Source organism: Aulonocara sp. 'chitande type north' Nkhata Bay, linkage group LG5, assembly GCF_057382095.1.
Source record: "Aulonocara sp. 'chitande type north' Nkhata Bay isolate Kocher_YH1m ecotype deep benthic linkage group LG5, A_spYH_male_GT1.1, whole genome shotgun sequence".
NCBI classification, from domain to species: Eukaryota; Metazoa; Chordata; class Actinopteri; order Cichliformes; family Cichlidae; genus Aulonocara; species Aulonocara sp. 'chitande type north' Nkhata Bay.
Genome location: NC_141348.1, coordinates 21,280,899 through 21,297,512, shown reverse-complemented (window position 1 = coordinate 21,297,512; position 16,614 = coordinate 21,280,899). Strand labels below are relative to the sequence as shown.

General features: G+C 43.3%; 1 protein-coding gene across 5 annotated transcripts in view; it reads right to left on the bottom strand.

Annotated features, from left to right (window-relative positions):
- Positions 1–2,037: 2,037 nt before the first annotated feature.
- Positions 2,038–16,614, bottom strand: part of srgap2 (SLIT-ROBO Rho GTPase activating protein 2) — a 61,855-nt gene continuing 47,278 nt past the window's right edge. For all 5 annotated transcript variants that reach the window (XM_086291994.1, XM_086291993.1, XM_086291995.1 and 2 more), the window contains 20 exons: positions 16,118–16,180; positions 14,765–14,980; positions 14,318–14,446; positions 12,916–13,137; positions 12,725–12,826; positions 12,417–12,611; positions 12,204–12,288; positions 11,594–11,621; positions 11,267–11,297; positions 10,552–10,612; positions 10,264–10,341; positions 10,023–10,157; positions 9,832–9,937; positions 8,029–8,253; positions 7,110–7,189; positions 6,579–6,777; positions 5,719–5,856; positions 5,323–5,539; positions 5,115–5,225; positions 2,038–5,019 (listed from right to left, as the gene is read on the bottom strand). In XM_086291994.1, coding sequence (XP_086148120.1) covers positions 4,489–5,019; positions 5,115–5,225; positions 5,323–5,539; positions 5,719–5,856; positions 6,579–6,777; positions 7,110–7,189; positions 8,029–8,253; positions 9,832–9,937; positions 10,023–10,157; positions 10,264–10,341; positions 10,552–10,612; positions 11,267–11,297; positions 11,594–11,621; positions 12,204–12,288; positions 12,417–12,611; positions 12,725–12,826; positions 12,916–13,137; positions 14,318–14,446; positions 14,765–14,980; positions 16,118–16,180 — 2,952 coding nt within the window. In that variant the 3' untranslated portion in view covers positions 2,038–4,488. The remainder of the gene's footprint in view (positions 5,020–5,114; positions 5,226–5,322; positions 5,540–5,718; positions 5,857–6,578; positions 6,778–7,109; positions 7,190–8,028; positions 8,254–9,831; positions 9,938–10,022; positions 10,158–10,263; positions 10,342–10,551; positions 10,613–11,266; positions 11,298–11,593; positions 11,622–12,203; positions 12,289–12,416; positions 12,612–12,724; positions 12,827–12,915; positions 13,138–14,317; positions 14,447–14,764; positions 14,981–16,117; positions 16,181–16,614) is intronic.

The window sequence follows — 16,614 nt, the reverse complement described above, 5'->3', positions numbered from 1 at the left end:
AAATTAATATTAAATACATTCTAACAACAGCTGATCAAGCTTAAACGTGCTGCTGTTGTTTAGCGCAATATCCGCTGGTTTCCTCTTTCTGGCGCAAAGTGGGCGATAAACAAACAAGAGAGAAAAGCCGATCAGCTGATCATTGATCAGTTTCATGATTGAAGTAGCAACAGGAGAGGGAGGGGGAGAGAATGAGAGAAGAAGAGGCAGCTGTGCAGCATAAAGACAGAATAAATCCAGCTTTGTGTCTTTTTTCCATTCTAGCTAAAGTCCAGGACAAACTGCGTCTCTTCTCAGCTCAATACGAAACGCGTAATATTTTCTCTGAATGAGGGACCATTCCATTTTTTTAAGGAGCCGTTGGCAACTCTACTAACCTTATGAATAAAATAAAGTTCACTATCAGTAACATCATAGCACCCACCCAGCTGTATAAAAACTCCGTCAAACTGGCTAGAACGCAGTATGAGTTATTGTAACTGACAGTAAAAAGTCAGCAACATGAAAATAAACTCCACCTAAACTTGGTTTATATCTGACCCAGATAGACTGCAGGTCATAACTTCTTACCTGAAGTTCAGTTCACCTGACACTCGGACTGGCGGCTGCTTCGGGTCTCTCCTCCTGCCTCCCCTTCCCTCATCCACCTGCTGGCCTCTGTGGAAGCCCCGCCATAGCCACCACCAAACAACGGAGTTATTTCTACACATCGACCTGCATCTGGCCAATCCACCACCTCTCATTGTTCATGCCATTACAAAAAAAATAAAAAATAAGTCACTGGGGATATGCCCGGTATGCCCGATGGCCAGTCCAGCTATGTTAACCTGCAACCAAATCTGCAGCTCCATACAGCAATGTTACGACTTAGATTATATCTTATAACTCATAACTCTTATGTTAGCTGCCCTCAGTAGCAAACTGTTTGAAATATTCCACAGCTGCAATAATTCTTTAAGTGTTATTTTTTTCCTTGGTATTCTAATTTCACTGAAGTTTACTAAACTCAACAAACTTGATATTACTTACCGGGACATTTATTCTGTCCTCATTTTCTTTCACCGAAAAATTGTTTCCTGCAGTGCCGTCTTTCGTGCTTGGCTCTCCTACCTTTGCTAACGTGATGCGCATAGCAGAAGCGATGCTGCATTCACTTACACTCGGATATCTGAGCGTCACCGTGAAAACATAATCGGACATTTGATATTTGATTGAATTTTATTGTTTTGCCTTTGGGGTGGCACCTGGGGTGGCCAGTCTGGTTTGGGGGGTGGCCTGTGCCCCCCCAGGCCACCCCGCTGGACACGCCATTGCCACCTGTTACTGTTACAGCATGTACAGCTATCACTGCTGTACATGCTGTAACTATGTACAGCTGTCACTCCTACTACATCACTGCCAGCATTAATCATAATCATCATAGTATCAGATCTGTATTTATAAATGGCATACTAAGGAGGAGTAATGAGATATAAATGATGAGTTAAGCATTTGCTAATGGAAAATATGTTGTAATCAACCGGATTTACGGAAGGGTTATATAGAAATTACTTATTTTGCAATCGTCTTTATTACTGTGTTATTGTGACTACACCATAATCCATCCAGTCCTTATCAGACCTTTTTAGACTGATGGCAATATGATATTTTTTAATACTTCAATAAAATATAGATAATTGGTGTCCCTGTATAAACATAATATCACCACACAATGCTACATTGCCCCCATTTAATGTTCATATTTGACCGACTCTTCTCCCGTTTCACAGTCTTTTCTAATGTTGAAGATATATAATATATGCATTCATCCAACTTTCTGTGTGGCACTTTGCAGAGTTCTTTGAGAGTTCTGCACGGCTTAAGGGATTTTCGGACTTTCTTAACATTAAATCGATTAAACTCCCCTTTGGACAGCTGTATCTTCGTGCCGTGGATATTTGTTTATTACGTCTTACTAATGCACAATAGTAAGACGTAATAAACAAATAACAGTGGACAGACATAAAATTGGAAATAACGTTTTAAAGAACGACTTCCTGGGAGTTTCATGTTGTCAATTTATTGTTACAAACAAATCAAGAATCTTTATAGCAAGCAATGTTTATTAAAAAAAACAAAAGAACAAAAAAGCAGATCTACAACAAGAACTACACGTGGAATATTATATAAGGCCTATTTGATTAAACTACTATTGCTATTACTGTACAATATTGTACCAAAAAAAGAGTGTACCTCTGTAATGTACAACATTGTATTTACAAAGTAAATCTGAACACAGGATTCTCCAGTAATACAGAGACAACTATAAATAGATTTGACATTACGGTCTTTTTTTTGTTTTGTTTTTAAGTTCTGTCATTTTCAAACTGACACAAAAATGCATATGTAACAATATTCAACGCCTACATTATCATCCCCACACAGTTAGTCCACATGCAAGCCAAGTTGTTCAAGTGCACGATGATTGATTTGAGATCAAAAGAGGCTCCCAGTTCCCTTTGGACAGCACAACTGGGACAAAACACACCAACCACCCACATGCATGGTGTGTATGTGCGAGAGTGTTTGTGCCGACAATGTCATTTCATGTTTCTGCACCACAACCACACACACGAACACACATGCACGCGCGCACAATCCCTCCAGTTCTCATGATGAGGTAAGAGCAACACAAATACACAAGGTAACACACAATCAGTATACAGTGATTAAAAATAAACCTTAACACTAACAAATCATTGCCTGGGAGAGAGAGAGCATCCATGAGTGCACTATGTGCTGGGTAATGTGAGTTTAGCATTTGTTCAACACGGTTACAAAAAAAGGCTTTCTTTCTTGGATCTGGGTGAAGACAACTGGCAAACGAAGACATTTTAAGTATCCCTGTACGCTTTTTATCTGGTGACATTTATACAGTGCATATTTGTTCAGCGCTCAGGCGGCCAGCACTCCAAAACACCGGAGAAGTTTCTGTGTGTCTCCAGGCAGTCACTGTTGGTTGGCATCCATTTTTGCTTAGGCAAGGGCTGGGTGAGGTGCATACATACTCTGCCAATGCGTGCCTGACACAGGAGCACGCATGTGCATTTACCCAGGTGGCTACAAAACTCCACAATTTACAAATTCTGAGCATAAAAACCCAAAAAAAACAAAAAAAAACAAACCCCAAATGAGAATATAAACAAACTTTGCTTAAGAACGTATTTGATGAGGTGGTTGGTTGTGCTTTTATATAAACACACTCAGGAGGAATCTCAGCTCCGTGCTTCCAGTTATCATTGTGATTATTAAATATACATACACACTGTTAGAATAATCAAAACTCCTTTTTTTACGGCTATGTTTGAAGGATGTCGTTAAAAGGAGCAAAATGTAGCTCTGTTTGGAGTTGGACTCGGACAGCTGCTGCTGCTGCAGTGGCTGCAGTCAGCGGCCCCCAGCATGCAAGGAAAACCTGAAAGGGGTTTAGCTGCCACAAAACAAAAGCACTGCCACGCACATACGTTTAAAGAAAACGTACGTTTGCATGTACAGTCCAACACTACATAGGAAAATGCTGGGTCTTCAGTGGTCCCCTACACACAAAACCGAGCTGCAGGAGACGAGCAGCACATAATGCCACAAACTACCAGGGTTTAGCATTTGTATTGCTTTACGTAGACTTAAAATTATTGTTGACCATGTTATTTTATGCTCCTGTTGTGGTGCGAATACAAAAAAAGAAATATTAAAAAATAAGAATATTTCGAAATGATATTGAACACTGAAGGAAAAAGGCAAAGTAAAGCTCTCCATCATATGACTTGCACAGGTATTTGGACCAGTTTTCTTTTCTTTTTGTTATCATCCCAAAAGTCTGCCTTTACCTCCAGCTTTCCACTTCTGAAGCAGCAGGTCAGTGTGTGAGTTAGAGGTTAGCATTTCACAGTCTGTTCTCTGAAATCTGGTCTGCTAGTCACGGGGTCATTAAAAAGATAAAAAACGCTGTTGTATCTACTATACAAAAAACCAAACAAATAAAAAAACAGTGCTTTTTATTCCTCACATAAATCTGTGTATAAAAGGCAAGTAACACTCTTGCACGCCCACTCAAATGGAATTTCATACAACGCAAACTAGTGTATGCAAGCTCCAGGGCCTGTATGAGTCCACCCTGAGTCCTGCTCCCCTGTACAAGATTTGAAAATCCAGCAACGTCTGGAATCTCTGTGGTGGCAAGAAGGAAAAAAAGAGAGAAGAAGTGTCTTTTGCTTTATCAGTGATAGTTGAGCTGTAGTAAAGCAGAGCTGGCAGGAGAGGGCAGATTAAAAACTTGACACTAAATTGAACATGGCATCATAAGGAACTCATCTGGTCTCCAAGTAGTGAATGCTACATGTGAGAATTGGGTTATGGGTCCTATGTAACAAGCGAAGCGCTTTTGGCACCTGACAGAAGAGCTGCAAGAATCTTAAGAGTTTGCAAGAATCAGGATTTCCATTTTGGGACTTAAGCAGGGCAAGATTTATCATTAGACTGGGATGGAGGGGGAGGGGGAGGCGTGTGGGGGAGAGAGTGTGTGTGGCCTGCAGGTGGAGGAGGAGGCGTAGGGGGAACAGTGGAGGTTGGGGAGCCCATTGCTGGACTGCCGCTACCTCCTCCACCCTTTGGGAACACCACCGGCTTGGGCCTTGTTGCTGGCGGGCGCGACTCTCTGAAGGAAGATAGGGATGAGGAGTGAGAGGTGGACAAAGACGGGGACGTGGCAGAGGGCAGGGGGCTCCGTGGCTGGCTCTTGGCAGGGCGGAAGGAGGAGGGCACGTCGCTAGCTGAGGAGGCGCTGCGCTGGAGTGAATGGGCGTGTGAGCCTCCCTCATTGTCCCGCAACAGACGGGAGTGGAGTGGACTAGAGGGCTCTGAAGCTCCTCCTCCGCTTTTCAGCTGCTCCAAGGTGTCCAGCACCACGTCAGGGGTATGTGTATGTTTCGGGGTGCTCTGTCTTTCCAGCTTACTGAACTCATTTAAGGTTGTTTCAATGTCCTGTAATGAAGGAATCCGACATAAAGTAAACACACACAGACAGAAAGCTGAAATGTTCCAGATGTTTAAACTTGAAGCTGAAATGAAAGCAGTACCTGTGAGAGGGGATCCACCTGGGCTATGACTTCAGGGTCCAGTGGTCTGTGGTTGCTGAAGCTCTTGGAGCGCCCTGCTGTAGTCGTCTTCCGCAACTGTGGACTCTCCACCTAAAAGCAGCACAATGGCCTCAATTAAATGTTTTCCCAGACAGCAATAGTGCAGTCACTCCATGTCTGCATACAAAAGGAGATCCAGTTACAGTACCTTGGTCTTGAGTGAGGAGTGGCGAGTAACTGAGTTGAGGATGCTATGAGCGCTCACGGGTCGCTTGTCCCCGGTTTCTTTTACAAGAGCGCCGCCAACAGGAAGAGAAGCGGTCCTCACTCCTCCTCCCCCGCCTCCGCTGGTTCCTGGACTTGTGCTGTCGCTCTCTGAGCGGAACGTTCTTCTGATGTTCCCGGGCTCCGGCCGTTTCCTCAGCCTGAATAACACAAATGTTTTACTCATTTCTTTTCTATACTATTGTGAATCATTACGAAATGTTCATGGAGCTAATGGAAAAACAATCTGAAAAGAATAAAACCACACATGACTAATGTCACAAACTGTCATCTGACTGAAACGTATATATTTTGAGACGTATCTGCACACGATACACACTTGTTCAGGTTGGCCAGATAGATGTCAGCTACATGAGCTCCTGTAGGAGAGGCAGCACTGACTCGAGTGGGTACTCTATCCTCCAGCAGATCCCTGCTGTCCAAGTCTGGCTTTGGACTTCCTCGCCCCACATCAGACCTGGAGGGAAAAAAGAAACACAGCAAAATCGCGTTACTCCCGCTCTGCCTCTGCCTTGCATCAAACCTACAAAGCAGAGAATATAACGCACACTGACACATCTGCAAGAAAAAGCTTATTTTAAAGCTATATAGCAGCTGCTCTTTACTTCCACGCGAACCACGAGCAGTCAAAAAAAAAACAGTCTTAGCTGCATTAAATAAATAATAGAAATCTGCCTTGACCTACTCTTACATTTATACTTGTACAAAAGAAATAAGGTATTTCTCTATATAAATCCCAGATCTCATTGTAGTCATTTGCAATGCAGTTGCAGAACAGTTAGCAACAGCAAAGTGAACATGAGGTTCAGATTTTTGTGCTTGGGTAGCAGGGAGGGAAAATCCTTACACTAACGCAACAAGCCTCTCTGCATGCTTGTTTAAACAAGAGGCTAAGCTGAAGAGGAAATTGATCTGCTATGATATGCAGTCTGTATGACTGCACTTCCTTAGCAACGGGGATTTCCACTGGACTAGTTTCTGTATTTACTCATGGTCAGTGTTTGACATCATTCCAGTTTATGCTTTTGACAGAGGCCTCTTTGTTCTCTGGGTAAAATATTATTATTATAACCAACATTCATATCAGACAAAAATTTTAAAGTAACATCTAATTTAATGAATACAAAAGTCAGCCTCTTAAAATGTATGACGTAGATTAATTACTAGAACAGATCTTACGTGTCTTGGACCACAATATACTGGTGTGGCACCAGTCCATCCACTCCATTGTGTCGTCCCTCCCACCAGTCATCAGAGGCTCGGTGGTACAGAAGCAGAGAGGCACCTTTCTTGAATGACAGCTCCCGACCGGTCCGGCCTGTGTAATCAAACCTAGCGATGGCTTCGATTGGATCAGACTCTGAAACAGCCAAGGAGCCTGAGATTCAGAGAACGGCGGAGAGACAGGGGACGTGGCAGAGGAGCGGAGGAGCAGAGGAGCCGCAAAAATGAGGGAATAGAGAGGTGTAGGAGAGAGGAAGCCTGATTAGCGCATGGCAGGTTAGTGCTGTTTCATTCAGTGACTGCAATCACGTTAAAAATTGCTGCGCAATAACAAAACAGATTAATGGGAGCAAGACGTGAGCTTGCACAAAAAAATTTAAGCCACAGTAAATGGTTAGGAAAGCATGAGATCTCCTAAACTAATGAAAAACAAGCCAGTATATAAAGCACATACAGTGCATGTAGTTAGTTTTGTATGTTACTTACCATCTTCGCTGTTATGGCTGACAGAGACAGTGTCAGGTGCTGGCTCTTCCACAAGAGGGGGCTCACAGTGTTGACTGTCACTACAGTAAATGGAGGGCAGCAGGAGTTAGAGGATGCCATACTTCTCTGATAACTCACAATCTGACCTCAAAATCCTGCACCAAGTTATAACTGCAGACCAAGTTGTGGTCTGCAGTTATATAGAGCCTTTTAAGGTTAGACAGGTTCTTCATAGTGCTTAACGTGGTGTTCACCCATTCTGAGCTGCCTGCCATCAAAAACAAATTTGTTTTGGAAGGTTGGTGAATTGAATGTAACAGAAAAACACAGACTGCTGGAATTTCTTTGTCATTTGCAGGGATTGTATAAGATGTTTAAAATATTGAAATGAAACAATCGACTACCCTGTGGATATATTTTCTGTAGCGATGACACAAGCTCACAGAATCATTCTGGTCGATTCAAATAAAGTTAGCATATGCTAGCGTGAATGTAGTCACCATACTTTGTGTGACATACAGTCTGTACAACCGGAATGACTGCCAGCAATCATAATAACTGGTGCCCGGGCTTGTCATTATAGTAAAACTGAAAGTAACCATTGTGTGCGTTGTGGTGTGTGAGTGTGTACACGCTGTGCTCTGTGGTTAGGCGGGGCTTTAATCTTTAGTGTGACAGAGGGTAAGCTGATCCTCGTGGCCCCTTACCCAGAGTAGGGCAGACAAGCTGAGCCTCCATCACTCCCCGGCAGCCTCTAAATCAACCCCCACTCCCCATTTCTGGCCTACTCATCATCTCTAAGTCCCTTCTACAGCAGTTTGAAAAACAATTGGAAGATATATCCAGTTAGCTTCAAGAAGCTTTAGTAATTTAAGTTTCATCCCATTGTGATTTATGGGGTTTCTTCCCCAAGCCTCACCAGAAGTCATCTCCAACTCCAGGAATAGTGTAGATGGGGCCTTGCAGGTCTTGCGGTCCAGGAAAGATGGTGTCATGGTGGATGATGATAGTTTTAATGAGTTCGTTGACATGGGCCTGGCAAGAAACCTGGTCATGACCCTCTGGGACAGACATCAGGGTGGGGCCAAAACAGATTGCCAGGTTGTAGGGGTCCATCATGTTTTCCTCGCTGTACTGAGACAGGCTGGGCAGAAGAGAAAGCAGAGTCTCAACATATAAACCCAAACAACCATGACAAGTCATTTATAACCTGGTGATGGAGAGACTCCGACGATGTGTGTGCGCGTTTCAGTGAGTGAGAAGAAGCAGGAGTTTAGGGGTTGACTGTAAATCACTCACGTAAAAGAAACTCCCCTTCTCCACATGAGCTGTCTGGGACCACTTGGTTTACCCATGAGTCTCAAATGTCACGTCTCCCACACCATATTGCTTTTTACCCTTTCTCCCTTTAACTGAAGGGTTTAGTCACGGCTTTTAAGGACGGACTGGACAGAATGGATTGCGTCTCTGCGTGCCGTACATGCACTCAGACAGTTTTTTTGTGGTCTTGCTCTTAGTTTAATATTTCTTTGAACTGATACAAGATTAGTACCTTTGTTAAAAAAGCTTTTTTGTTTGCCCTTCACTTTTTTTTTAAAAGAGATTGGATTTTTGGCTAGTGTGATGAAACTGAGTCCATTTCAGAATATTGAACTACTAAAATAAACTCAATGGAGGAAATTTATTAATTTCACGGAGAGGAAGGCTTACAGTTTCTTGAGTAATAAAGGGCTTGTTATAGTTTCTTTTGTGGACTTTTATGACCCCGAACTTGACTTTCCATGAAAGTTGAAGGATGTTTTGATTCTGTGTGAGATGGCCATATAAAATCGGATGTTTACCAAATAATCAAGTGACTATAGGTCAGAGATTCCCAAAGTGTGGGGCCCGCAAAAAACAAAAAACAAAAAAAGAACCCTTGGACATCATTGACTGGTTTTGTGACGGGGCTCCCACACAAACGCAAAGCTGGAGATGAAGCATCGCCAAATATGTTTCCAAACCAACTTCATTCCAAGCCAAAGACTAGAAAATATGGTGAAGCATATCTTTCCTTTGCCGAGGTAGGTCTCTGCGACAGAATTAGTTTCCCTTGCATCGGGAGCAGCGCTGGGCTCTCCAAATCACGGACAAACACTTTTTTTGTAAAACAAAAGGGGGCCCAGCAAAAAAGTTTGGGAACCACTGCTATAGGTCAAGTGGATCAGAATAGGGCTGCTTATAGTGACCTTTACACGTGGTTAAGCAAGTTTTAGATTTTATGTAGTAGATATTGTTCCTTTAGACTTCTGCTCTGTGGACTCTTTCTACATTGATTGATACTGAAAGTATATTTCTTCATGAATGAAGATTCAGTGAATTACTTACATTTTTATACATACATTTTGAACTCTGTTGTCCAAATCAACAGTTTGATGACATTTAATTATTAGCAGTAGCTCTGTGATAGGTTTGCATGCCTACTTTTGTGCTGTTTGTTTTAAGATTAGTGAATCCACTGTTCCTACTGTGTCAAAGAGCAGGAGCAGGTTATGTGCGACACAGGAAGTGAAAACACCTGAATTCAAAGATTAAAAGGTGTGGCCCAGTAGGTTTCCCAACAAAGCGTTACACTAGACTGTGCTACCACATTAATACACACCATCTATGTTCAAAATTGTAGTTAGTGATACATCTATAGCTTAATCCCAAACATCTGGCCTCTGAGCGCTCTGGTACTCACTGGTTGAGGAAGGCAAAAAGGTATCTCATGATGATGAGGGTTTTACTTGGTAGGGACTGCAGAACCTTCTTAATATGAACTGCCCGCTCTGTGAGGCTCTCCATTGCTGAAAATGAAAATGAACCCCCATGAGATGACTCACACTCTCAAATTCATAAACACACAAACAGCCAAAAGGAAGTAACACTTACAGACACAGGATATCAGGTCATGGAAGACTTCTTTAGGGAAGAGGGCGTGATCCAGGCCTCTAAAGTAAAGCTTGAGCACACCAGCAATTGAGTCCATGTCATGGTCATTTTGGTCCCCTGCGAGCGGGTCCTCACCTACACCGGATGAGAAGAGGAGGGACCGTGGGACACAACGGATAATAACGCGCTAGATAAACACAACAGAGGGGAAATGCTTGTTTTTCCTGCAGGACAGTGTTACCTCTCTCAAAAGCATTCTTGATGTCATTGACTTCCACTTGTGAGCCTGACACTCTGAAGATTCCCTCATGCTGCAGACCTACACACATACACAACCGCACACAAGTCAATATCAATTCCCTTGTTCAATTTCAGAGATTCACAAATCTGAAATTAGAGGGAAGAATTCTGATACATTTTTTCCAGTTCAAAGAGATCCAGAACCAATCGCATTTGTAGTAGTTTAACCAATCAGCAGAGAGAAAAAAGCTGATCCTAAACCTATCACTTCACCGCAGAATTTCCTCACCATGGCGACTGATGAAGCGGATGCAGCTCTCAACCATCAGGGGAATGGTTTCGCCCGACTCCTGCAATAAGAGGGAAAAGAGTTACTCCTGTCAGAGGAAGAAAACGGCACATTTCTTTCTTCTGACATGTCTGCAAATGCACATGCATGGGTGCACACATTTAGAAGGAACGGGTATCAGACATGGGGGAAGGACAGTGGGCACTGGGTTCCCAGCTGTTGCTAGGAGACAGCACCTTTTCCTTTTCCCTTTGTTTGTTTGGGGATTCCAAAAAAATCTCTGGCAGTGAGTCCAAGGAATCCATATTAGACAGTACATGCTCAGAATATAAAGATATTTCATCACAGTTATGTTTTTTTTTTTTTTTAGATATAATTTAAAATTAACAATTACTGGGATTACATTTTAAGCCAGCGCTTAAAACAAACACAACCACAAGGGGGAGCTACAAACACCAGATTCTCTCATGAAAAGGTTGCCTGCTGATCAGCTACTACAGATGCAACTGTAGAAGCAGACATGTACGTTTGTGCATTGCTATATCGGGTTACATTAAAATGAGTAATACGATACAAATAATAGGTACAAATTCACCCTATGGGAGGAGGATGTTGTGAGAAATCACGTGGCCTGAGTTAAAAACAAAGCACACACACACACACACACACACACACACACACACACACACACACACACTGCTCAAAAAATAATTACCTGCTTCCGTACTGTTGAGTTTCTCCGTCCGCTACGCAGCAGAGAGGGAAAAGGGAAAAAAAGAACGGCACTCTGTCATTATGTCTCCAGAGAAAGTCTATTTATACTCCCAACTCTGGTAATACTCTATTTGTATACACAGACACACATGGACATGTGTTGAGGATATCTATAAACACTGACAAGGAAAATAATAACCCTGCCTGCCAAGAAATCAGGCTTTAACACTGCTTTGGTAAATATGTGTGTGAATATATGTGTGTGTGCGCGCATGTGTGGGTCCCTATATGTGTATATTAGCATATTTCCTTCCTACGCCACACCTACCTGGCAAGGCAACAGTCAGTCTTCTGACCTAAAATAGGGAGAAGCAGGAAGGAAAAGGGGATGGGGGTGGAGTGGGGTAAAGGGAGTTATGACAGAGAAGAGAGAGATAGGCAGTTATAGCAGAAACAGGACGCATGAGGAAATTTGTCTGATGGAACAGAAAAAAAAGAGAAACACACTTCCCACTTTTAGCTTTACACACACACACAACTCAGGAGGGGTTCTCCCACAACGCTGTGAACTGGATGGCACTTTCAGCCCACTGCTACACCTTCCCCACACACAAACTAAGTTAAGCAAACAGCTGCATCCACATATGGTCACTGTCACTTTGACCTACCCTCGCCCTCTGTCACACACACTGAACGTGTGGATATTAGATATATTAAAGTGATTCTGCTTCCCTGCGTTGCTCACTGATGCGCCCCACTGCACCACTCATCTCTCAGATTTGTTCCCTGTTTAGCCTCTGGGCACCAGACTGTTCATGAATCCTGAATCCTCCTCAGTCCCACTGGAGGACTCCCAGCACGTAAACACTCACCCAGATGGGAAGGAAAAAAGATCAACTTCTAAAAGATATGAAGGACATTTTGGCAGTCATACTCACCCTCTCCTAGGGTCTTCTTGATGAGGTCATGCTTGGCCTCCAGCTTGGTGATCAGGTTCCTGCCTTCCAGAAACTCCTTCAGCTTCTACAACACATACAAAGACACACATGATGAAGTTACAGTTTGTGCAGATTATCCTTTCCAGCCAACACAAATGAACATTAATGACCAGAGTCATTGCTAGATAAATGATAGCATTAATTGGAACTGACTGTGAAGTAAAACTGCTCCGTCTCCTGCTGATTGGCCCGTCGCTTGGCCAGGCTGGGTTTGCTGAGATAGGATTCACAAGTGGATTTGACTGACTCCATGCTGTTGCTGTGCTGGAAGCACTCGGAGACATCATAGTCCTCCACAGTCACCATGTCTTGAATGGTGGACAGAGTAGCCTCCATGGTTTTCTTCACCTGAATGGCAGCAATGATATAAAACAGGCTGGGATTAACACGCAGCGCAGGTGAAAAGTATGGGAGGCTAAATGTATAAATAAAACGAGAAGAAGAAAAGAAACATGCCCGACCTCATCATTCTCAATCTTAAGCGTGGAGAGGCGGGATTGCAGCTGCTGACACCTCTGGATCAGGTCGCTTTCAAGTGGCGACTGTGCACACATCACTCCCATCTATAAATGAAAAAAATAAAAACTACACATATTAGAACAATCACATTTATACACTTACTCTAACACACAAACGAGCAACGCGACTCTACCGTGTCTCCCATGTGGGACTGAAAGTCAAAGCGAGCTGGTGGGCAGAAGACATTGTTGTAGGTCTCCATCAGTTTCTGTTTGTCCCCGTTGGCTTCAAGACTCTCTGTGGCTCCCTCTAGAGCACCAAGCCCTGTTTGTTTGGATGTTTCCACATTCTGTTCAGCAGACAAGTAGGTCCTCAGCGCTCGGTGGAGGCTGGCATGGTAGCCCAGGTCACAGCACTATCACACATGCAGACATATGGTATGAATAAACATTATTGGTTAAAAAAAAAACAACCCCACTCTCTTTAACTTTGTAATTTTTATAGTTTTGCCCCTTTGTTCTGCAATTCATTCATTTATTCAGTGGCACATGGGAAATGTTTAGAGAGAAAGCCAGAAACAGACCAGAAACACTGAATTAACATGGTATATGACAGTGTCACTAGACTTCTCCCACACATTGCTGACCTGTATTTTTATGTCAGCATCATTTATCAAATACAAGTGGAAAGTGCTGTACGATCAATATCGTCTTACTACAATAACCGTAGTCTACCCTAACTTCTCCTTAATGGTATTCATTCAAAATATATTTTAAAAAAGCTGTTACAAAGAACTTTTTTAAACCTGACCCTCGAAGTCTGATGAATGAATGAACATTGTGATATTGGAGAGGAGGAATATCTTGCTAAAAGAAAAAAGAAGTGCTGATAATAATATTGGTTCTGCTGTTTTACGATAGCATATGTCCCTCTCTCTGTACCTGCTACTATTAAGTGATTTCATGGTTATTTATCATGAAGTACCATAAAGATGTGTCATTTTTAAAACATAAAACTGGATATAATCTAATACCTAAAGGTGTAGCAGTTTACTTACAGGATGAATAAATACAGAAAAAAGGCTGAATACATGCTGAGATAAGTATCCTCTTTTCCAGCAACAGGAAGCTGTCCAGTGCCATTGGGGCCGCTGGAGCTTTCTGTGACACTCAGGTCATGAGCCTGTTTCGCTGCCCTTTCAGGTCACCCTTGCAGAAACTGTTTATGCATACACATGAATAATTGCATGATTACTGCTTCCTTAATTTGCTTCACAGGCATGATAGGAACACTGTCTCCAGCTGGTACCTGCTTGCTGGTTCCAAGCAAAATTATACACAATTTTTAAACTAAAACGAAACAAAAAAACCTGTAAAAAAACAAACAAACAAATAAATAGAACTGATGTATTGCTACATGCCACCTCCTACCTAGTTAAATGTTGCTTGTCCAGACACGTGTCAGTTTCTTCAGAAATGAAACGTGCTGATGACTGCTTCGTTATTTCAACAGGCCGTGACGCGTTATAATCAAGCAGAGGAGCCACCGCTGGCTCAAACGCAGACACAACAACAACGCGGTGCGCTTATACTCACATCAATGATGTCAGAGAGGTCATGGATGTAATATTTGAAGACGCAGCTGTTGGTGGCCTCGAGGGCGAGCAGGTACTCATTTCTGGCTTTGATGGCCTTCAGTCTGTTCTCTGTGTACTTAGCTTGCCTCTGATAAGAGAGGAAAGAAGAATAGGGACAGAATGAGAGAAGGAAGAGAGAGGGTTAATATGTGTTTCAGTGTAACGTCTCAGTATTGATTGCCGGTAATAAGAAGAGAGGAACCGTGCTGGTGTGACAGGCTCCAGTAATAATAAACAGGGTTAGCAATAAGCCAAGCGCACACTTATAAATCATTCATGAGACACAAACATAGATCTGTCTGACAACAGGTGGGGAGCCCAGAAACAGCCGTCATCTATCTGCTCATCTATCTGCTCGCTCCCCTCGATTTGCCCTCCCCCCTTAATCCCACGCAGGCTTGCTCACCTTCTCCTTCATCTTCTCGATTTTTTTGACGCTGGAACGCCGGACGGGTTTCTCGTCCATCTTTATGCTGGCCAGGGTGTCTGGGGAACGCGGCGTTTGGCGGTCATCCTGTCGACCAGAGCGCCCCATCTGCTTCTCCTCCTGCTTCTCTGCCTCCTTGAGCTTGGACTCAGCATTGATGCTGTCAGTGTTGTACATGTGGTATGTCTTCATCACCTGGAAACAAGGGTCGAGATTTGTAGACAAACACAAATGTGTGTCTCTTCGCTCACTTCTGGCTCCGTATCAAAAGCGGGCCTTTTGCCAGTGAGCAAGCGAAGCACCAAAGCTCAGTGCACACACAGCTCAGTGCACACACAGCTCAAAACACCAATTGGCTCTCTTTTCTGGATAAACCTCGAGCAATGGCTGGCTTCAAAATATTGAAGAGAAGGCGTCACAGCACCGTGCTGGACGGCAGAGGGGTGTGGTTTGAGTTTACCGTGAAGAGTTAAACACGTGAAACGAGAGCGTGTGCAGCGTCAGCCTTATTCAAGCGACCACCACTAGAGCCATCATTATGCTGTTCTGCTCAAACCCTCCAGCAACACTGCAGACAGACACACTGGTTTGTCTATGAGCAAGCATGTGAGCGTCACTCAAACCAGATCTATTCCTATCTCTTACTATAGACTATAATTACAGTGCAAAAGTTGCTTTTATGGGCCTGGCTGAGCCTTAGCTGAAGCTTTAAGCTGTAGTAGAAAACCCACACACGCAGACAGTGAAACACACTCAGACTGCTTTAGTGCTTTTGGCAGTAGCATGAAAATGTGGAGCCAGACTCTTAGATGCCCGTGATGGTGGAAGAAGACAGTGAGGTTTGGCATGTTTAACACGATCACCATTTAGCTTTGGCACATCCGCTAATCAGCTTTAAAAACAGGGTACAGTTGAATTTGATGTCATTAGTTTTGCAGGCATTTTGGTGGTGAACCAAAGGAGTAGATCGAGCAAAATATTAAATATGAATGTGACGATACTGCTAACTAAAAACTTTAGGGGCCCTGAAGGCACCATAAAGCTGATGACGGCAAGAAATGCTGCTCAAATTCACACCTGGTGGTCGTACTCCACAGAACGTAAGGAAATGACTGAGGTAACTGTAGTTAAACTGTTTACTTTCTTATGAGCTCATATTTGTCTAAATACACTGTGAAAAAAGGTAAAAGAAAGCAGTTTTAGTGTCTGCTAACACCTACCCATAGCACAACAAGGGCAGGGCTCTTTCTCATTGTTCTGTATGAAATGCAGGCGATCGTGAGACAAAATTATAATCTTGCTTGTGACTGTAATAAAAAGGGTTTTCCTTACCGAGTAAAGCTCATTAAGAACTTTCAACAGGTCTTCTTGCAGCTGTAAGCCAACCTCTTTGCTCTGATGAGACAGAGAGAGAGACAAACAGAGAGCACATGTGGTGAAACAGTCCCAACCATTGACACAGTGTTATAACTTGCAGCTTCTAAGGGCTGTCCACTGATGGGGTCCCACTATACCCACTCAGCCATGTGGTCGATCAATAAATCAAGAGTAGATTATCTGGCCAAACAGCAGTGGACAAGTGTCTAATCCAGACAAATGAGTGAGGCGGTAATGGTCCCGATGGATGTGGAGCTACAGATACTGATCTCTACATGATGGCCGAGATGGCGAGAGGACAAAAGAGCTAAGGACAGGGTGGGATGACGAAGTGGCAAAAGACAGAAAAAGAAACAAGAGAGGGAGGACAGGGAGTCATACAGGCGCTACCATTCTCCAGACATAACTGCCAGGAGCCACTACTGACTGATGACTTCACAGCAGCCCACAGA